Below are 21,261 nucleotides of genomic sequence, written 5' to 3' on the forward strand. Positions count from 1 at the left end.
GACCCCCGCTCCTGCTTTTTTGCTGCTATTGAGCACTCCTGGCTGTCTCCTGTGAGTTTCAGTCTGGGAAGCAGAGCTCTGATGCCCTGCTGGGACATCCTCCCAAAGCCTGGTGTCCCAAGGCCCCCAGGCTTAGCACCGGCATGCTGGAGGCACTCAGTAACTATATACTGGGGCGCTGGATTAGCTCAAACCAGGCATGGGGGGGTGTTCGCATATCAGACCTCCATCAGGCTCTGGGAGGAGGGCAGCGCAGCCCACTTGTCAGGTGAGAAAACTGAGGTGCAGGAGAGGCCAACCCGAGGTCTGTGCTCCCTTGGCCCATGCCCCTTCCCCTTCGTGTCTTTGCCTCGTCTCCCTGAGGCCACAGAGCCCCCCTGTCCTAAGTGGTGGCAGGACAGGAGATGGGCATTGCTGCTAGAACCTAGGGTGCCCGTCTCTCCTTAAATGGGGACTTGGAGGCGCCTACTTAAAGGAGAAGTGCTGCAAGGTGGGAAGGGGCAGAATGCCCAGGGTAAGGCAGGGCTCCCTGCGTGTCAGGTTACACCTGTAGCACCAAAGGTGATGTCCTCCCCATTTTACAGATAAGGAAACTGAGACGTGCAGGTTATTTAATTTGACCAAAGTCACAGAACTTTATGGGTGTTTGTTTTTAAGGAAGGAGGCCTCACCACATTAGACCAGTCATCAACCAGCATGGTGCCAGGGGCTGGGGCTTTGTTGACACGTGGCTGGTCCTTGGCTGAGGTAGGAAGCTTAATGCCCGGGGATGGGGGAAGGACAGTCCCCAGATCACCTTGTCACCCTAACATGAACGACTTGCACAGCACCGGAAGGCCACCTGGCACGGCACCTGGTTCTGAGGTGGAGGGGTAAGAGGGGAGAAGATGACATTCTTTGGAGGGGTCTGCTGAGCCTAGGAGGGCTTCCTGGAGGTGGAGAGCTGGGAGGAATTAGATAAGCTAGAGGGAAGTTGCTTCCTTGGGGAATGGAAGCCTTGGTTTTCAGTTTGTTCTTCTTTTTCATTTCATCATCCTTCCCCACTTGGGTCATGGGTCCCCAGGGCCTGAGGCAGCTGTTGGTATTTATGGTCCTGGGTGGGGGTGGGGGAACGAGTCAGAAACTAGTCCCACACTTGGCGGTGTGATCTGTGGGACCAAGGGGACGCACGGGCCGTGTTCACGCACGTGAGGAGGAGACCGGCACAGACTGAGCTCACAGGGAAGGGACAGCACGGCCGGGGCCTTGACCGTTCTCCAGAGTCTTGCTAGTGGAGGAGCTGAGGGCCGGGCCGTGGGCCGGATGGGGCTGCTGCTGTGCTCCTGCCTGGGGCTGCTTTACTTGGGGGAGCTGAGGGGACCTTAGGGTTTGGGGTGTCATTCTCCTTAGTCTTCCTGAGCGGCCGGGCTGGGCTCGGCGGTTTCTCCTGGGGACCAGGAAGGGACGGAGAGCTGTCCCCACTCAGCAGCAGGAGCACTTGGCCCTCAACTCACTTTCGATTTGCCCAAATCTCATCCTATTCAATGAATGTTCCTCAGATTCTCTTCTTTTAAAATTCAGGGCACTTCGCTCTTCTGCTGAGGTTTATGAATGTTTAAAAACTGCTTTGTGGTCCCCAAAGTAATTTGACAAGTGTGACAGCTATTGATTAAAAACCCGAAATTATTCAGGCTGCAGGATAACTTGGGGGAATAGATGGAAAGTTTTTTGTTTCTTCTCTCTCTGTGTGCCCCTTGCCCTTCCCTCTCCCCCCAAAAAAGATGTAGGGATGTGGGGAGGTAAATGTGTTCCTGGATGTTCTTTGAAAACTCCATTAGGCTGCAGAATTATACTGGAAAGGGTGGGATGGGGGATGGTCAGGATGCTGAGGGGCGCCTCTCCAACTCAGGGGCCAGAAGCAGCACCCCTCATGTCCCTGGCCTCTCCCCAAGTCAGCAACAGGCAGCAAGGAGGTTTCGCTGACGGGATTCCAGGTGGTTGGGAGGAGGAAGAGTGGTGGTTAGTATGTGGTCCCTTATGTTAATGGGGAGTTGACACGTTGGGGGTTTGGTCACAGTCTCTGAAGTAGCTCAGCAGGTGAGGAAGCAGCAGCTGCCACAGTGTCGATTGTTCAGCATATACGGGGCACCCCTGGAGCCAGGCCTCGGGCTGCGCTGTAGCCGTGGCACGTGAGGAGCCAACCTATCCTCCTGTCTTGCTTGCCGGCGTGTGGACTCTCCTTTTCCAACTCAGCCCTGCGGTGTCCGGAAGGCACAGGCTCCCAGGGATAGGGTGAGGCAGGAGACCGGGCACCTCCCAGCCCCAGGCTCAGCGTGAGTGTGCGGGTGGGGTCACACTGGTACTAGTGACTGCGGGGATCTGCCCCTTTGCCTCGGACTGAGAGAGCCCTGGGCCGAGAGAGACCAGGCCTCTAGGCCCTGTCATCCCAGGAAGCCTTCCCAGGCAGGGCGGCCAACCTCCCTGCCTTTTAAGGACAGGCTCTGTCTCCCCAGGGTCCTGGGGGCCACCAGGCAGCTGCATTCTTCTCCCCTCCCCTGGGACCCCAGCGGGGCCAGGAGTGAGTGCTGGCCTCAGCAGCCGGTTCCCAGGCCAGCAGGGCAAGGCTGGGCCTGGGGAAGAGATGGCTCCGCTGGATATTCTGGGTGTGCGGGGGGCGGGGGGTGGGGGTGGTTTCTGCCTTGTTTGTGTCATGCTGCTTGATTCTCAGGAAGTCAGCGCCCTCCCCCTGACTGTGCCCCGGGACCCGGCTTCTTCTGCTGTGGGCACAGCTCACTGGACCTGCCTGGCTGTGACAGGTGGAAACATGGTTGGCATGTTCTTACCTGACTCCAGAGTCCACGGGTTCTGCCAGCCCTCAAGTGGGCACCTCCTCCGTGGAGACCCACCTTGTCCAGGATTTCTGCCCCGTCCAGGCCTGGTTGTGGCCGTAGGCAGTGGTGTGAGACCACACAGGCGTGCAGGTGAGAGGCCAGGTCTCGGGGTCACAGGCCGAAGGGCTAAAGTGGCCCCTCAGCAGGGTCTCCTGCCCACCCACAGACACCCTCTTTCTCCCTTTCACTTCAAGAAATTAGGGGCTTTTATTGCGTTTTTGTTTTGGGGGTGTTTTTTTTGGAGGCATCCCAGAGCATTTGGCTAGATGTAGTTTGTTTGCAGGTGGGGGAAACTGAGGCCTGGAGAAAGTAAGAGATTTGAGTGGTCAGGGGAAAGGAACAGAGAATGGCCTGCAAAGTCCCTGTCTTGTTACCCCAAACATCAGGAGTGTCATCTCCCCTAGAAACGTCAGCCTTGATACCGGCGTGTAATCCTTAATCGGCCTTGTTCACAGCTGTGCCCGCGCTCCTACAGGGGTGTCTGGCATGAGGCAGTGACTAGAGCAGACAAAAGAGGACGGGGACCTGCATGAGTGACTGGTGTGGTCGCTGGCGTTGACCCCTGCCCCCCCGAGCACCTCCTTGCCTTGTCTCAGTTGACGCTCACGGCAGCCCTGGGAGGAAGGCATGTCAGTTCTCCCGGCTTGGAGATGGGGAAACTGAGTCCTGGAGAGTGGCACGAGTTAAAAGTACTCGTGGTTGTGTGTTTTATAGGGAATGGAGACTAGATTTGCTCCTACAGCCGGGCACCCTTGGCGCTAGGGCCTGCTGCCCTCCTGCCCGTTGCCAGCGGCAGGTGCGTGGGCTGCGTGTTTATCCCTGGGGCTTACCCCGCTGCCTGCCTGTTACGCCAGCAGCCCCCAAGCAGCGCGGGTAACGCCGCCTCGACGCATCTAAAAGAGGGCTCCCAGCTCCTGCTTGCATGCCTCCAGAGACAGAGTGCCCGCTCCTCAAAAACCGAACCAGGCTGGCCCGTTTGGGGACAGTGTGACTGAGCTGGAATTGACCTCTCCTGGTCCCAGCCCCGCCCTCTGGGGGCAGGCCTGGCAGCTCCCTCTGCCCCTTGAGGTTTGGAAGGAGATTCTGAGCTGCTTACTTGCCAGGCTATCCAATCCCACTCTCAACTCACCCCACCCGTAGCTGGGGACACCCTCCCCGTGTCATATAGAGCTTTTCAATTATCACAAGTTTTATTTTCAGGTCTCCTCCCTCCTTGAAATAATAGGGAATTTGCTAAACTTCTGTGTCACTAACCTTTTAAGAGAAAAAAGGACGGAGTTGAAAAACAGCTCGTGGGTTGGCTGGAAGGCTATCAGATAAGGCTGTGGCCCAGGAGCCAGGACAATGTCCCCTTGTTCCTGCTCCCCGCCCTCACGCCCTCACAGTGGGCTGCTGTTGGTGCCCGGCTATATCTCCAGCAGCGGCTCTGCCCGTGCCTGTGGCATGCCCACATTTCCCGGGCTCCTGGGCCCTGGGCACGGCTGCCTGACCCCAGCCAGCCCCGCGGCTGGCTCTTCCACCGGACCTGGAGTGAGCGAGTCACGGCAAGCAGGTCAGCTGGCTGTGGCCCTGCGTGGCCGCCTGTGGGGAGATGGGAAGGCGAGGCTTGGGCGGACAGCGTTAGGCTTGGAGTCTGCTGAATGGGGTTCCAGCCCCCCTTGGCCACTTGCTGCCTGTGCGATCTTGGGCACGACACCTGGCCTTTCTGAGGTGCGGTACCTCAGTCCTGATGGGTTCTCATGACAACTGGGTAAGGAGGCAGGTGGGAAAGTGGTGTGGAGTGGGGCTCAGCCACCCGGCCCGGGTGTGAGCGCTTGTCTGTCTGGAGAGACCAGGGACAGTGTGATGGTGGCTGCATTTGGACTGGGCTTTGAACGCTGAGAAAAAAGGCTGTTGTCGGGCAGAGAGTGGAGGGAAGGGTGGGACGGGTTCAGGAAACAGCCTGGGCAGAGGTCCCCCCAGAGGGAGGGAGTTCCTGCTGGCCTGGGACCCGCTGGCGAGGAGAGTCTAGGTCATTTGCCAGGGTGTGGTGTGGCAGGGGTAGAGTTTCGGGGAGGGCTCAACCCCAGGGTGAAACACTGTGACCTGATTCTCTGTAGGCTGTGAGGGGAGCGCCGAGGGCAGGAGTGACACCATGTTGGGCGGAGGGGCCCATCTGGTGGGAGGGCACTGCCCCCCTCCTCCACTGCCCCCCAGGCCCTGACCAAGACCTCTCAGAGGCAGAGGAGGTCAGGGCAGGCCTCCCTCCCCTGTGGCCTTGGCTCTCCTGTCTGCGACCTGAGAATCGTGGCACCACCCCCCTCCCAGGAAGTGTGAGGATTCCATGGCATGGAGGACGCAGGTAAAGGTCTCCAGGTCAGGAAGGGGGGACTGCAGGGGACACGGGGCCTCTAGTGACTGGGGGGCTGTTGAAGGTCTAGAGCGTGAGCTGGGTCTGGGACGGTCTCGGGAGGATTGCGGCTATGGTGGAGGGTGCAGCCACAGAGGGTTGGATGAGCCCCTGGCCTTGGGAGAGATGGAGGGAGCGCCCCATACCTGGACACATCAAGAGCAGGGGTGTTTCTTGGAGATTCTGGGCAGGTACCAGGGTGCTGCTCTTGGGAACTGGCCGTGAGCAGGCGGCTGGCCCGAAGACCGGCGCTTGGGTCATTCTGTGCCTTCTCGCACTAACAGCGTCTGAGGGCTCAGGGAGGATTGTCCTCATCCCGGCTGACCTCCTCCCCCTCCCCCAGGCTTAGCTGACCTCAGCTCCTGCGGTGTTGGGGCTTTGATCCAGGAACTCTGGGGCTCTGAATCTTAGCGCTGATCCAGACCCAGCCCTCCCCACGAGGAGCCCCCTCCCTGGTAAGGAGACAGCTCTGTGACAGGCCTTCCCAGCACAGCCTAATGAACATTAGGGTTTGAGGTCGCTCTCTGCCCTGGGAGTCTGGGAAGGCTTCCTGGAAGAAGAGGCTCTGATGCTGGGTATTGAAGGTTGGATAGGACAAGGGGATTTCTAGGCGGAGGGGACTGCATGTGCCTGGAGGCCTGCCTGAGGGAATCGTGACCTCTGGGGAAGAGGAGCCCAGGGTGAGGTGGAACAGGCAGATGCACCCCGGCCAGCAGGGCTGCAACTGAGCCCATGTGGTCTTGATGGGAAACCCCCTCTTCACGACTCCAGCGCCTGGGGGAATGCCTCTCCCTGCAGACCCTCTCTCCAGCACTTCAGTGTGTGCGTGTTACCATTTATTTCCATTTGAGACGGTCCTTCTTTCTCTTTCAGATAAGGAAAGGGCCCCTGGGGGGGTTGGGGCGCAAACAGGGGTGACCTCAGGAGGAAGCTGAGACCCTGGGCAGGTCACCTTCCTTCTCTGAAGCAGGCCTCGCCGGGGTCCGGTGGCCATCCTCCTCTCAGCCTTGTGAGGATTCAGCCAAGTGCTGTGTGTGCTGTTTCCCGCGAGCACAGCCCAGGGCGAGCCTGGCCCAGGTAAGGAGGGCCAGGCGCGTGGAGCGCACAGCACTGCCGTGAGACCTGGTTCTGTGGCCTCTCTGAGCCAATGTGGTGTCCCTGGCAGGGCTGTTGTGAGGAGTAGCTCAGACCTGGGCTGTGGGGATAACCTGCACGAGCAGAGGCCCCCTGCGACGGATTTTGTCTTCCTTGGTGCCATCTCACCAAGGACTGAGGCTCTGGTCCCCAGGTACCACAGGAGGTCCCCGGGGGATGCCGTCACAGACTGAGCTGAGCACTGGGGGAGGCCACACAGTGGGTATGTTGGGCCAGCTTCTCTCCCACCCCAGCCTTGGGGCAGAAGAGGTCCTGCATACGATGGTGTCAGACCACAGACCTCCACACCACAGAGGGCAGCCATGGGTGGGGCTCCCAGACCAACCTGTGTCCTCCTTCCAGCAGGAGGCCTCGGGCAGATGCAGGGACTGCTGCTCCCTGAGCCCATCTTACCTTTCTGTGAAATAGGTAGATGAGTGTTCCTGGCAGAGTTGTGTGCAGTTGAAAGTGACCAGCTGGGTGCCCTGGCCAAGTGGAGGTGGGCGCCCACCAACTTCCTGGGTAGGGACACCGTGCCCGCTCGCTCCCTCTTGGAGCATGGTCCCTCCCGGGATGGGCTTCTGGCCCAGCCTGGGAAGGCAGGAGCTGGAGGTGAGAAAGGAAGTGCCCAACAATGCTGGCTGGAGCAGAGGCGGGCCGGGTCGAGGCCTGCCGTGGGTGATTGATGGGGCAGGAGTCCCTGCGGTGGAGTTTTAAGGGGTGCTGTGCTGTGGGCCTGGGACAGGGCTGTCTGGCTTCCTGGAAGAGGTGGATCTTAGGCTGTGAGGTGGGCCTGCTGGGTCCAGTGACCACGTGCCCATTTTCCCTCCCTGAGCCCCAGTCATCTTATCAGTCACTGCCACAGGAGCACTCCCCTCTGCCAGGAGGTCCCACCCTGCAGGGTCACTGCAGACCAGCTCCCCTCTGGGCCCAGAGCTGCATGTCGGCCTGATGAATAGGTGCCCCTTTCTCTCCCCCAGGAGCCTTGTGGGGAGCTGGGGGGCAGGTGGACTCCAGGCTGAGCGAGAAGGATATGTGTCTGCATGTGAGTCGGAGAGCACAGGCCCACTGGCCCTGCCCCATCATAGGGCAGTGGTCAGAGCCTGGCCCTCAACTCCTCTCCCAGAAGCACCTGGGAGATCTAGGAGTAGCCACTGGGCCTCCCTGGACCGCCCCACCCCCCGTGAGCTTGGGCTGCAGGGGTGGGTGCGGCCCCTGCTTCAGGTTCTCCCGCTTAGAGAATCCCTGGGGAGGTGGGGAGGGTCGGGGCTGCCCAGCTGCAGCCAGAATGCCTTAGCCATGAGCTTCCCATAGTCCTCCATTCTGTCAGGAGCCTTCCCAGTGAGGCCTGGGCCAGTTGGGGGCATGCCTGTGGGGCAGGATGGTGGGGAAGGAAAAGGAGGCTTCTGCAGCCACAGGTTCCAGGGTCTGGCTGCTTTGGGGTCTGGCCGCTTTGGGGTCTGGCCTGGGCGTGCTGGGCTCCTGGGCTGTAGAACGAAGGCCCCCTTGGGTCTCCCTGGGCAGGCCCAGTGTGCTGAGTGTGCCTCTCTTTCCTCTCCCCAGCCGGCTCGTTCGGGTGCCCCAGGCAGGAGGCGGTGCCGCAGCCTACCAGCTCCTCCCTATGTATAACACTTCCAGGGTGCCCGCTCCACCCGCCCCAGCTCCCAGCGTCTTACCTGGCAGGGCTTTCCGGGCTGGGCCAGAAAGCAGCCCGATCTTGATCGGTGGGCTGGGTTTTCAGCCCTGGACAGCGGGCCTGGGGGCTCTGGGTCTCAGCCCTTCCGAGGTGGGTGATTTCCCCGGCAACTGAGGCAGGGCGTCCCTTGTGCTGAGGTATGGAGGGAGGCCCAGGGTGGAATCTCAACAGAGTGGATGGCAGACGCAGCCACCACATTGGTCAGTGCCGTGATGGGAAGGAGGCTGGGCCGTTCGAGCAGGACCTGGAGGGTTTGCCACGGGGAGAAGCCTGTCAGCGCCTGGCATGGCAGCAGCAGTGCGTGTGTGCAGTGCGGTCTCCCAGAGAGGGTTCTGGAGGAGCAGAGGCGCCACAGCTGTGCACGCCAGTGGCCTTGGGCCTCGAGCGCGTCCTGGGGAGGTTTGGCTGGGTTCTAACCTGACTTCAGCCTGCCTCACAGCTTCCCTCTGGTCCACTCCCCTGGGAGCTTTCAGGAGTCCTGCCTGAGGGCATTGACTCGGCTCCAGGGATCTGAGCCCTGCTCTGCGCCAGCTTCATGCTGGGCACGGGGGAGCAGCTGGGGGAGCCCGACTGGGTCTCTTGGGTTGGGCTGTGAGGTCCCCAGGAGCTGGGGTCCCAGCTCCAGCCCTGACTCCCATGCAGTGCCTAGCACAGGACAGCGTGTCAGGGAGGGCTGTTGCCATGGAGAAGTATAGGGGCTAGAGGGTGGCCTCTGTCAGCCTGTGAAGCCCTCTGGGCAGGGTCTGTTCGGCTCATCCCTGGATTCCTGAGTCCACACATGGTGGACCTCAGGCCCTCTTACCGCAGGCGGTTATGGAAATGGGTTACGGGGTGTATGTGCCCTACAGGGAGGTCTGTGGTGGTCCTGCCAGGCCTCACTGACCTGAGAGAGGGTCTTTGTTTGGCGAGACAGGGAGAGATGATGGCCTGAGCCTTGGACCCGGAGGCCAGGAGCTGAAAGGCAGAGGGTGTTGGGGGAAGGAGGTCTGGGTGAGCTGAGGCCGGGGTTTGGACTGTGGACCTGAATAGGGGCGAGGCCTGCCCAGCCTCCATCCCGGGGTGGTCTTTGCAGGCCTGGCTGGTCCTCTGGCTTTTCCTGTGCCCCGGCTGTGGGAGGGGGCCCCAGTGGGGCACTGCTGTGTCCTGTTGACTCTGGAAAGGGACGTTTGCCTTTGTGAGGTGGACTCCAGCAGGCACCAGAGCAGATGCCGTCTAAGGCGCTTTCCACGTGAAGTGCCGAGGCAACTGAGGCTCAGAGAGGGGAAGTGACTTGTCTAGGGCCACATAGTAGGTGAGCAGTGCGCCCAGGTCCAAGGCCAGGTCTGTCAGAGCCAGTCCTGGTCCAGGCTCCATTTGGGCATCAGGTGGAGTGAACTACCTGTGCTCTTTGTGCCTGTGCTGGACCCGCTGACCCTGGCCTGACCCCCGAACCCCAGCCTGTGGACCCTGTCTGAGTCTCAGCGCGCGGGCACCGTGCAGAGATGGCTGCATCCCTTCTGTTTTGAGCCTCACGGCCCTCGTCTGTAAGAAAGGAGCAGCAGAGTTCCCGTGGCGCTCCTGCCTCGCCTGGGGCCGGTGGGCGGAGTGGGATGGTGTATGAGAAAGGAAGGGTTCTGTCGGCAGTGATGTCCTGGACAAATGTTGGAACAGGGCGACTGCTTCTGTCTTGGACGGGGACTGGAGCAGAGGGGAGGGGATGGGATGGGGAAGGCACCAGAGCCCCAGAAGGCTGCCTGGGTCGGGTCCGCTCTTCGCTGTGGGTCTCGGGCTGCTGAGGAGCCAGGTCCGGCCCTCCCCTGCGCCCAGTGCTGACTTTCAACTCCTGAGTGGTGGCCTCATCCTTACCTGCCCGCCCACCCCGCTGACTTAGGGGCTGAGCCCCTTACCCAGAGTCCTGCCTTGGGGCAAAGGGACTGGCAGGTCTCTGTGACTCCAGCACCACGATGTCCCCTCCCCGCAACTCTTGCCTTACGACAGAAAGGACCGTGGGAGTTGAGGGGAGTGATTGCCTCCAACTGGGGGGTTCTGGGCAGGCTTCCTGGAGGAGAAGGGAAGGGAGGGGACAGGGCAGGCCTGCCCTGACGCACCCTGCCGCCCTCCCCCCAGGTCCCATCTGATGCCGAGGCTGAAGGAGTCTCGCTCGCACGAGTCCCTGCTCAGCCCCAGCAGCGCGGTGGAGGCGCTGGACCTCAGCATGGAGGAGGAGGTGGTCATCAAGCCGGTGCACAGCAGCATCCTGGGCCAGGACTACTGCTTCGAGGTGGGTCCTGCTGCAGGGGCGGGGCGGGCACCGGCGTCCTCTTCCTGCGAGGCCAGGTCTCCTCCAGACGCCCTCCTGGAGTGCTCCGTGGCCTCCGCAGGGGCCAGCGGCCAGAATCTGTCATAGCCTTTGCCTCCTACGAGAGCAAGTGGAGCTGGGAGATGGGGGCTTCATCCCTGCTCTGTGGCCTCCTTGGAGACGGACCAGCACTGTCCCCCATGCTGGGAAGTGCAAGAGGTCCGAGTGGGTGGAAGGGAGAAGGCGTATGTGGAATGGCTCAAGCCCCAGAGCCGGTCTCGAGGCCCGCTCGCGCCTCCTGCAAAACCACTCCAGTGCATTGTAGGGCAGTGGGGAGTGTCCCCTTTTCTGGCCCTGGCCCTGCCTCTGCGTGATGAAAGCCAGAATCTTTCCTGCCCCGGCGTTCTGTGACCCAAGGTTTGAGAGCAGAGGGTCAGCCACCCGACCTGGCAGGGCTGTTACTGGGGATCACCTGTCCAGTGCTTCCCTGTAGATGGGGAATCTGAGACCCAGAGAGGGCGAGACGATGTCAAAGGTCACCCTACAAGCCTGAGGCCAAGCCAGGACCAGGGCAACTAATGTCGCAGGTGTGCAGGTGTTGCTGGGAGTTCCTAATTGCTTCTCTAATTATTCATGTTCTCTTCCCACCTCTATTTCTGGGAAGCTTCCCACCCCCAACAGTCTTGCGTAATTAGGAGAGCTTTCTGATAGAGGCATGACCCTGGGACTAATAGGGCAACCTCCCGGCACCCCCAGCTCCAGGGGAAGAGTGGAGTGGTGCCTGGCATCTGCCCTAGCCCTGTGCCCACTGGGTGGCGTTTCTGGTTCAGGACTCCTGGCCCAGCTGGGCTTCTTCTGGCCTCCGACTTCTCTGCCTGGGGCGGGCTGAAGTTGGTGCCTGCCCGCTCGTCCACGGCAGGGGGTGCTGTGGCTTCTGCAGGTTCCCCCGGTGGAGACCTCGGCATGGTGCAGGGGACAGCGGGAACAGGGTAGGAACAGCTTGGGCTGGGCTTCCTTGCCTGGAGGAGTCCAGAAGATGAGCAAGTCAGACAGGGAGGGTAGGGTAAGGGTTCCAGGCAGGACCCCAGGGCCCAGCACACGCAGACAGCCCAGTTCTCAGTTCTCTAGTCTGGCCCCAAATAGGTTAGCCTTCTGTGACCGCCATTGCTGTCACTGTCACTTGGCAAGAGAAGCATCATCAGCAGGTGTCAGCTGAGGACCAAGGTGACCCTCGTGCCGACCCGTGGTTGTCTCCTAGGTGCCTGTGGCTCCACCGATAGAGGGAGACTCGGGTGAAGCCTTGCCCTCTGACTCGTGTGGGGGTCCGTGCCTTCTGCCTCCCACCATCTCCAGAAGAACGAGGTTGGGCTCAGAAAGATGCTTTCCTATGGTCAGAGGGCACTGAGGCAGGGGTGAGGAGCCAGGACCAGGCACCAGCTGGCACGGGGCTGGGCCACCCTCCTGTCACTGTCTTGCTCTGGGACCACAGGTCTCGGTGCACCACCCGCAAGTGTGAAATATGGGGGTCGTCGTTCTGCCTCCTGCCTGAGGCTGGGGTGCGGTCAGACCTGGCAGCCGAAACCCCCCCAAGTCCTGGAGGTCCTCCATCACGCCGCCTTGCTGCCTTCCCCTCCCCTGTGACGCTGTCCTGCCCGTCCCCCACAGGTGACGACGTCGTCGGGAAGCAAGTGCTTCTCCTGCCGGTCAGCGGCCGAGCGGGATAAGTGGATGGAGAACCTGCGGCGAGCGGTGCATCCCAACAAGGTGGGCCTGTGTCCCCTGTCCCCAGAGCATGGGGGGTGGAGGCTAGACTCAGAGCAGAGCACAGACGCCGACGTGAGGGAGCAGACGGAGGGGTCTCTGGTGTGGCCTGGGCCTGGGGGGTGCAGGCAGCCTGCGTGCAGGCAGGGCCCGAGCGGGCCGTAGTGCTGGGCTCTGAAAGAGGCTGACTCGTGCTGGGGGCCTCGGCCTTCGAGGCTGCACACTGAAGAGGCTGGGCCAGAGAGCTGAGCATTGGGGTTTTGGGTGCTGCTGCCCGTCTGCCTGGAACTCTTGTCCTTCTCCCCCCACGACCGAATCCTGCTCATCCCTTCGAGTCCAGCTTAGCTTTCTCTTCCCTCCTCCAGGCGAGCGCCGCCGGCCCAGGCTGGTACCCTCCTGTGTTCCTACTGCCCCCAGGCTTCTCCCAGCAGGTTCCTGGGACCCTGACTGTAATCACTTGCTTCTGTGTCTGCCTCCCTGGCCAGCTTGGCCTGGGCTGAGTCCTGGTCGCCATGACATAAGGAAGGGCCTTAGTGATGGTCTTACCTCTAAGTGACTTTGCAGACCAGCAAACTACAGAGGAGCCAGTAAACGGCTGCCGTGTACCAGGCATTGTGCTAGCCTCTTACTTACTTGGTCTGTACTCAGTTTTAATTTCCAAGGGAATAAAAAAAAGGGAGTTGAGGCTTAGATGGTCACTTGCCCACAGTCAGCGAGCTAGGGTGAGGCAGAGCAGAGATCCAGCCCCATAGCCCCACAGCCGTCAGACTCCAGAGCTGTCCCTCGCCCAGGGCCTGGTCCCTCCCGGTTCCAAGAGCTCTTCCCCGCTATGGGCTGGGCGATGGGCAGGCGGCTGGGCCCCCAGTCACCGCGGCCCCCCGTGCGTGTGTGCAGGACAACAGCCGGCGCGTGGAGCACATCCTGAAGCTCTGGGTGATTGAGGCCAAGGACCTGCCAGCCAAGAAGAAGTACCTGTGCGAGCTGTGCCTGGACGACGTGCTATACGCACGCACCACGGGCAAGCTCAAGACTGACAACGTCTTTTGGGGCGAGCACTTCGAGTTCCACAACCTGCCGCCCCTGCGCACCGTCACCGTCCACCTGTACCGCGAGACAGACAAGAAGAAGAAGAAGGAGCGCAACAGCTACCTGGGCCTGGTGAGCCTGCCCGCCGCCTCCGTGGCCGGGCGGCAGTTCGTGGAGAAGTGGTACCCGGTGGTGACGCCCAACCCCAAGAGCGGCAAGGGCCCCGGGCCCATGATCCGCATCAAGGCGCGCTACCAGACCATCACCATCCTGCCCATGGAGATGTACAAGGAATTTGCCGAGCACATCACCAACCACTACCTGGGGCTCTGCGCCGCCCTCGAGCCCATCCTCAGCGCCAAGACCAAGGAGGAGATGGCATCGGCCCTGGTGCACATCCTGCAGAGCACGGGCAAGGTGAAGGTAGGTGTGTGGGCCTCAGGCGGGACCCCACCTCATGTGGCCCCATGGGAGGCTGGGTGACATGTGCTGGATTACCTCCTGGTCCCCATGTCCACGTCATGGATTTCAGCTCTGGTGGAGGCACTGGTCACAGCCAGGTGAGCTCCCTAAACCCAAGAGCTGCATCGCGGAGGGTGGGGACTTCGTGCTCCTCCGCCGTGGTTGGAGCTGATCACAGAGGCGGGTATGGAGCCCGTGGACCGGAGCACACCTTGCAGTGAGGAAATGGGTTTAGGGACTTCCCCCACTGCCCCAGAGGGCCGGCCCCTCCCTGAGGCTCGAGGCGAGCAGGCCACGAGGCCCACCCCTGCCGGCACACGGGTCCCAGCGACCCAGACACACACGTCCAGTGAGGTGTTGAGTTTGGGACACATCCCAACAGGTGACCGCCAGGGTGCAGGCTGCTGTCCGAGCCCCAGACTCCCCCCTCACTCCCAATTCACACGCATGGAACACACAGTCACTATTGCAGCCGTCTGTTTGATGGGCAGCCCGCCACGGCTACAGCCGTCCCCAGTTCCAGAGTCCCCAGGAACAGAGCTCGTCTAAAGCCCTCCAGCAGGCCCTACTTCAGGGCTGGAGGGGCCCCGCTCTCCTCGCCGCCTTTCACCTGCCTCTCCCTGCCAGGCCACACCTCAGCCCCACCTACCTGGCTTTGGAGACAGGTAGGCTCCTTCTGGAAAGCTCCACACGCCTACCTGCCCATCGCAGTGGAGTATGGTTCTGTGGGCCTCGAGGGCAGACCCCCTCTCCACCCTGCCTCCTCCCTTGGGTGCAGTGGAGAAGGGCTGGACGTGGGGTCCGTCCACACTGCAGAGGCCTTGCGTGCTGGCCCCGGGAGCTGGGCCTCTGCCCTCTGGACGTGCTGTGGTTTGCGGCCTGTGGTGGGGGTGAGGGACTGCCCTAGTCAAGGTCCTGAGCCCTCAGCCTGGGCTCGGGGAAGACACGGGTGGCGCTGGGCCTCAGGTCCGCAGGCAGAGCCCAGGGCACATGCTCCATCGGGGCCAGTATCCTCTATCTGTTCCCGGAAGGCCCTGGCCTCCTTCGGGCCCTTCAGAGCCCCTGCCTGTTGGGCTCATGGTGTGGGACCAATGCAGGACCAGGGAGGGGCGCTTTCCCGGCACGGGCCCTGTGAGGGCCGGCACTCGGTTCCTCCGCGTTGTTGGACCACCTCCTTCCCCTGCCCCCAGCCTCCGACCTGCCTGGGCAAGGCTGTATGTGGGACCGTCTCTTAATTTCTTGGTTAGCAGTGGGAAGGGGGCTAGAAACTACGTGAATGGAAGCCCTGCCTCCAGAGGGAGATCCAGGGAGGCAGCAGGGGTGGAGCAGCGTCCTCTCTGCCTCTGTGTCTGTTCTTTCAGTAAGTGGCCCCCGAGGGCTGGGCTGGCCTGGGAGTCTGACTCCGATCTGAAGGGACCTTTGCTCTCAGACTCACAGCTGAGACAGGAGAATCAGGGTGCTCATCGTGGAAGGAGGTGGAAGCCAGGGCTCCAGCCCCGCGGTGGACCCTTAGGTGGGGAGAGCAGTAGGTGGAAGGATAGGAAGTAACTCGGGCTGCTGGGGTGACCTTTGTCTGAACTCTGACCGCTTGGGACCTGACGGGTGCGACGCCTCTCCAGGGCACGTGACGAGGGCCCTGCAGTCCCGGGGGAGGGCTGTGAGGGGGCATCTGGCACGTTCTGCTCCCTGCCATCCCCCTCTCGCCTCAGTGCAAGGGGAGGAACAGGGCCTGGAAACAAGAGACTCGGGCCAGATGTGGCCCAGGTAGCTGTGTGGCCTTGGACAGGTCGCTTTCCTGTTCTGTGCCTCTTCCCCCTTGTTGGGTCCTGGCTCTAAGGAGAGCCCCTCCTCTTCCCCGCCTGGGCCTCGCACTTGCCCCAGGAGTTCAGGAAGCCCTGTGGGCATGAGCAGAGCAGTACACGCAGTACTTACCTCTGCTGTCAGAGAGTGTTCAGAGAGGGGGCCCCAGAGGTCACCTGTGGTCAGGAAGGGGTCCTCAGGCTGTGTGGTCCCCGCAGAGGCCAACTGCCACTTCCCCCCAGCCCCTCCTGTCTCTCCGTTGGCCAGCCAGCCAGGTCTCCGGGGCCCGGAGTTCAGTTCTGTATTTCAAGGGCCACTTGTGATCTCAGAGGGCCCCAGAGCTGTGCCCATCGGAGTGAGGAATTTGCAGAGCTCCAGAAGCCCTGGCCCACACTGGCCACTGCAGCCTCTGGGCAGGGCGGCCCCTGGCCCGACTGTCACCCTCCTCCGGGTCTCCGACTTCCTGCCTCCTGCCTGTCCCCCCCCCCCCCGCCCGTCCCCCAAGTCACAAGGCTGGCTGTGGGCGTGAGGAGGCGCAGGCTCCAGGGAGGAGTTTCCACCTGGATGACGCAGCAGGTTCATCGTGCAGCCTCCCTGCAGTCAGGAGGGAAGGCGTGGGCTCAGGCTCCCTCCTGGGGTCTGCCCGTGAAGCTGCGCCTGGGACTGAGAGGCTCGTGGGCCGCCTTCCCGCCCAAGCCGAGGTCGGTGCTCTCTCCACCTGAGCACTGGCTCACTGCCTTCCAGGGCAGCTGGACTGCCTCTCTCTCATCCTTGCCTGTGAGGCCGCACAGAACGAGCCCGTGTCTGGTGTGGGAGACCCCATCAGAGTCACGGGGGGACAGTGGCAGCTGCTTGTACGAGGGGGAAGAGGGCAGCCCATCTGTCCCCTTCGACACTGATGGCACTGGGAGGGGGAGTTCTGCTCCCGTCACCCCGCCAGACCTGGGCAGGGCTGAGCAGGGATTTGAGTCCCGCGGGTCCGGCTGTGATACGGGGGCCCATGGCTCCATGCAGCATGCTCTTGCGTCCCTGATCCGGTACCCAGCTCTGATGTCGCCATGGCTAGACGTCTCCCCTCACCAGGCTGCCCTGCCCTCACTCCCAGGCAGCTCCCGCCGGTGGGTACCAGTAGCTTGGCAATGGAGCAGCCTCGAGGAGCAGGGGCTCCTGGCCAGGGAGCAGGTCTGGAACCCTAGGGTCCTACCTGCCAAGTCTGCTCAGGTCCACTCTCCTCTCCACCTGGCTCCACAGGACTTCCTGACAGACCTGATGATGTCGGAGGTGGACCGCTGTGGAGACAACGAGCACCTCATCTTCCGAGAGAACACACTGGCCACCAAGGCCATCGAGGAGTACCTCAAGCTGGTGGGCCAGAAGTACCTGCAGGACGCACTAGGTAGGGGGTGCGGGCCGGCAGGGGGCAGAGGGCAGAGGCGGGGCAGGCTCGCCAGGTCCTCACTGCCCCCTCCTGCCCTCTGGCCACAGGGGAGTTCATCAAAGCGCTGTATGAGTCGGATGAGAACTGTGAAGTGGACCCGAGCAAGTGCTCGGCCTCTGACCTCCCCGAGCACCAGGGCAACCTCAAGATGTGCTGCGAGCTGGCCTTCTGCAAGATCATCAACTCCTACTGGTCAGTGCTGCCTCCGCACCCTTCTCGGCCTCAGTTGCCCAGGGCCCCCCACCCCTGCGTCTCCCCTGTCCTTCTGTGTCCTTCTGTGCGGGTGCCTACAGAGTGCTGGGCTTTGTCCCCTCCGGACAGCTCTGTGAGGGGCTCTCCTCCATCATCCCCGACTCACGAACGGGAGAGCTGAGGTTTAATAAGGAGAGGAGAGGGTACACGCCCACACCTCACACGGCTTCAGAGTGGGGCTCTGGGATTGGAAGCCACCCTCTGCCTGACCCTGCTGAGTCTTGCTGGGCTGCCAGGCCCCCGTCCTAGTCCTTTCTGGGCTCTCAGACGTAAGCAGTGTTCCAGAGTATATATGCAGGACGTGGTTTGCGCAGTGGTGAGGACTTGGACCTGGCAGTCCATCGCACATGCTTAACAGTGGGCACCAGCTGGTGCTGTTGTAGGTGCCGGGGCTGCCCAGGGAGCCAGACTGACAAGGCCCTGCTCGGGCACCCACCTGGGGTGGGTGGATGGCTTCACCTGGGACTCCTCACCTGTCTGTAGGAGCTGGTGCTCACTTCCCAGGCTTGGGATCAGGCCCAGCAGGGGCCTGTGTGGGCGCCTGGACACCGGGTGGGCCTCCTGCTGGGGCTGTAGAGGACAAAGGAGGCGGATTGGGCTTTAACTGGGACAGAGGTCTGCGGGCTCCTGGCAGCCCCAGAAAGGAGCAGAGGTGCGCTGAGCCGGCCGCTCATACAGGACCGCGGTCAGGGCCAGAATCAGTCCCGGGGCCACTGAGGAGTGCCGGCCTAGCCCCAAGGCTAGCGTCCCAGGCGCGTATGTCTGGTGGCGGCTGACCTGGTGCCGAGTACAGCCTCGTGACTGTCCAGGGGACCGCGCCGCCAGCCCCGAGCAGTGGGTTTATTCTCACACTGGAGGAGCTGCCAAAGTTTCCTCCTCGGTCGCTGCTGCAGCTCAGGACCTGCATCCCGTCCCCATCCAGGTCGCTCTCCTGACCCCATTCCCACCCCCCACCCCCAGCCATACCTTCCTCCTTTCTTTGATCGTGTTCTTTCCCGGCCTGGCCTGTATCTGGCTCCCCTCCGCAGCCCTCCTTCAGGTCACCGCATATGGTCAGCTCTCCCCTCTCCTGGGCACCCTCGCTCACAGCCCCGCTCCCATCAGAGTGCCTGATTGTGCCTGCGTCCAAGTCCGTTTCCTGCACACACCGTGAGCACCCTGGGGGTGGGCAGATTCACCAGCTCGGGCCTGGGCCTACAGGAGGGCCCGGGAATGTTTTGCTGCTCCCAAAGGACAGGCAGAGGCGGGCCTGCTAGGTGAACGACAGCCTTGGATCGGGGCAGAGGGAATGGCCAGAGCCGGTGGGGTGGGCGCCTCCGGCCCAGGTCCCTCTGGCCCAGGGCTACACAGGGTGCTCACCTGGGGCCAACCTGGCCTCTTGGGCTGAGCTGAAAATGAACCCTGGCACCAGGGGAAGAGGGGCAGCCAGAGAGCCTGAGCTCTGGAACACACTTCCCACCCTTGGGCTAGGCTGTGCTTTCACCCTCTGCCCCCCTGTTCCCAGGGCGGACCGGGTGTGGGACACAGGGAAACATATCCATGGACAATGATTTTCTGTTTCCTCTTTCTGGCGTTTGTGGAGGCCCAGGGGCACCTCTCAGTTCTGAACAAGGCTGTTGATAGATGTTATCACTCAACGCTTGCCCCCTGCCCAGTCCTGTGCCAGGTACTTCAGGGGCCAGGACTAAAGGTCACCTGCCCTCACTTCCTCTCTAGCCATGTCCTTGTTGGTTCAGCCACATTCACTGCCAGAGTCTGCTGGGCTGGGTGCTGGGCTTGTTGGGCAGAAGCTTTTCAAGCTGATCAAAGCCTCTTAAAAGTCTTGGGGGGGTCTCAGCCTTAAGATGCCTCTGTGAGCTCGGCAGGGCAGGCCTTGTTCTTAGTGGGGGGAGAGTGAGGACACCGAAGCCCAGGGAGGGCCAAGCCCTGGGTCAGAGCACCCCGAGCTAGTGACAGAGCCAGGTGTCCTCTGGCTTCAGGGAGCGCACATCTTCTAGGGTGAAAAGATAGGAAGGCCACTTAAAGCTTGGCCTGGTGGGGCCTCACTGTGGCAGGGTGGGGACGCCCAGAGGAGATAGCCCCCAGCCGGGTGCCGGGAACGCTGCCTCCACTCACCGGGTCTGCCTGGGGAGGCCACTGCCTCCATTTCCCTCCCCCTGAGAAAGTGGGGAGCTATGTCCTCACCCTGTGGTTAGGATCTACCCATCTTCTTGATCACCCCGAGCTCTGCTGAAAACCTCTAATTCTATAACGTTATTTGAGTGAAGGAAGTAAGTCTCAAAAGGCAGGGATGGGAACCAAGGAGTGGTGGTCTGTTCCTACTGTGTTTTCCTCACTCTCCCCTACACCCTGATGCCTGCCACGTGGGGAGGGGGGTGAAGCCCTCTGGGAGCTGGCCCTCACCGCCGGCTCCCCCGTGCCTGTGTCCCATCCCACTCAGCCCCTCGGGGAGAGATCCACCTGACTGCGGCCTGGGTGTGCCTGCCCTGTGCTATCCCTGTGCTTTCCCTGTGCCGGCTCACACAGCCCTCATGGTGGAGCAGGGCTGGAACTCGGCTCCATCGGACCCAGAACCGGGTCCCTGCTCTGCCTGACGGCCAGCCCCGCCTCATGTGTCCCGGCACAGTGTCTTCCCGCGGGAGCTGAAGGAGGTGTTCGCCTCGTGGCGGCAGGAGTGCAGCAGCCGCGGCCGGCCGGACATCAGCGAGCGGCTCATCAGCGCCTCCCTGTTCCTGCGCTTCCTCTGCCCGGCCATCATGTCGCCCTCACTCTTCAACCTGCTGCAGGAGTACCCCGATGACCGCACCGCCCGCACGCTCACCCTCATCGCCAAGGTCACCCAGAACCTGGCCAACTTCGCCAAGTGAGTGCCGTGTCCCCCGACGGCAGGGTCCGTGGCGCAGGGTCTGCCCCAGAGCTGGGCCGTGCGACAGGCCGGTCCCTGCCGTCCTTGGTCCTTCCCCTCACCCTCTCCCCGCACCCCAGCTCCCCTAGTGAAGGTACATGCCGCTGTGGTATGTCTCCGTAATTTTCCAAGGTGAGAAGACAAGGTATTTTTTCCTTCTGCTTCTTTGAATGAACGTTTTATCATAAGGATTCTCCCATGTACTTACCATTCATATGCTTGGTTTTGAAATGAGTGACTAACATGCCTTTGAGGGACAAGGGCCTGTGTCTCCTGAAGCCGACCCCTGTGGCTGGGCACCCGGCTTGTTTCAGATTGTCCTCATGTAAGGCTGCCAAGGACGTCATTGCTAGTGAAGCACTTCAGTGTTCTCGCTGTACCTTAGAGGGAGTGGGTGGAAATGGAAGGGCTGGGTCATCGAGGCGCTCTCAGGAGGTGTGCATGGAGCCCCCCTCTGGGCCTCCTCTGGGCCCCGCCCGCCCTCCCGGAGCCAACCCTACAGCAGGGGAGAGAGCGGGTGGACGTGGGCACACGGCCTCGCAGGAGGGCCCTGCGCTTGTTGGGAGAGGAGAGAGGGAGGCTTCCTAGGAGATGTTCTCCCCCAGCTGTGTGTCAGGACGAAGGGCGGCAGGAGCAGAGGGGCAGGCCCGGGAGGGACCAGGCACTGTGCAGTCCCTGAATCATCAAGTGCCAGGCCGGGGGAGGTGGGAGATGAGACCCAAGAGGAAAGCAGGGACTTTTGAAGGCCAGGCAGGGCCTTGGAGCAAGGGAGAGGGTGAGGGTCCTGCACAGTTCAGGCTGGCAGCAGTGGGGCCGGGGTGGAGGAAGCTGGACTGGCTGGCGAGAGACTGGGAGGAGAGAAAGTTACGCTTCCGGTAAAGGCAAAGCGGTGGGAGTATTGGGCCCGGGAGGTGGCGATGCCGGAGGCACTGCTGCGAGGTCACGGGGTGATTAGAAGGTAAGGTCAGCAGCCTGGCCGGTGGTGGGGGAGGCGCGGGGGGAGCTGACCACGGCCGGGCTCCTCGCGCAGCTCTCTGCTGGGTGGTGGCGTCTCCCCTTGGGCAGGGAGCCCCGGAGGAGGGTGCAGGTTCGGGGTGCCGGAGATGACTGCAGACCTGGCCAAGCTTAGGACGAAGGGAGGTGCCCGTGGCGGAATGTGTCTGAAAGCTCAGCAGAGAGACCTGGCCGGGCACGGATTGAGAGTCGTCTGCGCGCCAGGCCATTGCCATTTGGGGGAAAAGAGGAAGGAG

At 62.0% G+C, this 21,261-nt stretch overlaps 1 protein-coding gene across 19 annotated transcripts in view; it reads left to right on the forward strand.

Moving 5' to 3' along the window:
• DAB2IP (DAB2 interacting protein) overlaps positions 1 to 21,261 on the forward strand; it is a 194,198-nt gene that overhangs the window by 155,512 nt on the left and 17,425 nt on the right. For all 19 annotated transcript variants that reach the window (XR_014247501.1, XM_082402224.1, XM_082402225.1 and 16 more), the window contains 6 exons: positions 10,196 to 10,349; positions 12,033 to 12,131; positions 13,023 to 13,577; positions 16,668 to 16,812; positions 16,902 to 17,046; positions 19,733 to 19,969. Coding sequence is in view for 18 of the 19 variants with exons in the window: in XM_082402224.1 (XP_082258350.1) it covers positions 10,196 to 10,349; positions 12,033 to 12,131; positions 13,023 to 13,577; positions 16,668 to 16,812; positions 16,902 to 17,046; positions 19,733 to 19,969 (1,335 nt within the window). In the remaining variant the exon portion in view is untranslated. The remainder of the gene's footprint in view (positions 1 to 10,195; positions 10,350 to 12,032; positions 12,132 to 13,022; positions 13,578 to 16,667; positions 16,813 to 16,901; positions 17,047 to 19,732; positions 19,970 to 21,261) is intronic.

Source organism: Balaenoptera borealis, assembly GCF_965194805.1.
Source record: "Balaenoptera borealis genome assembly, chromosome: 8".
Classification (NCBI taxonomy): domain Eukaryota; kingdom Metazoa; phylum Chordata; class Mammalia; order Artiodactyla; family Balaenopteridae; genus Balaenoptera; species Balaenoptera borealis.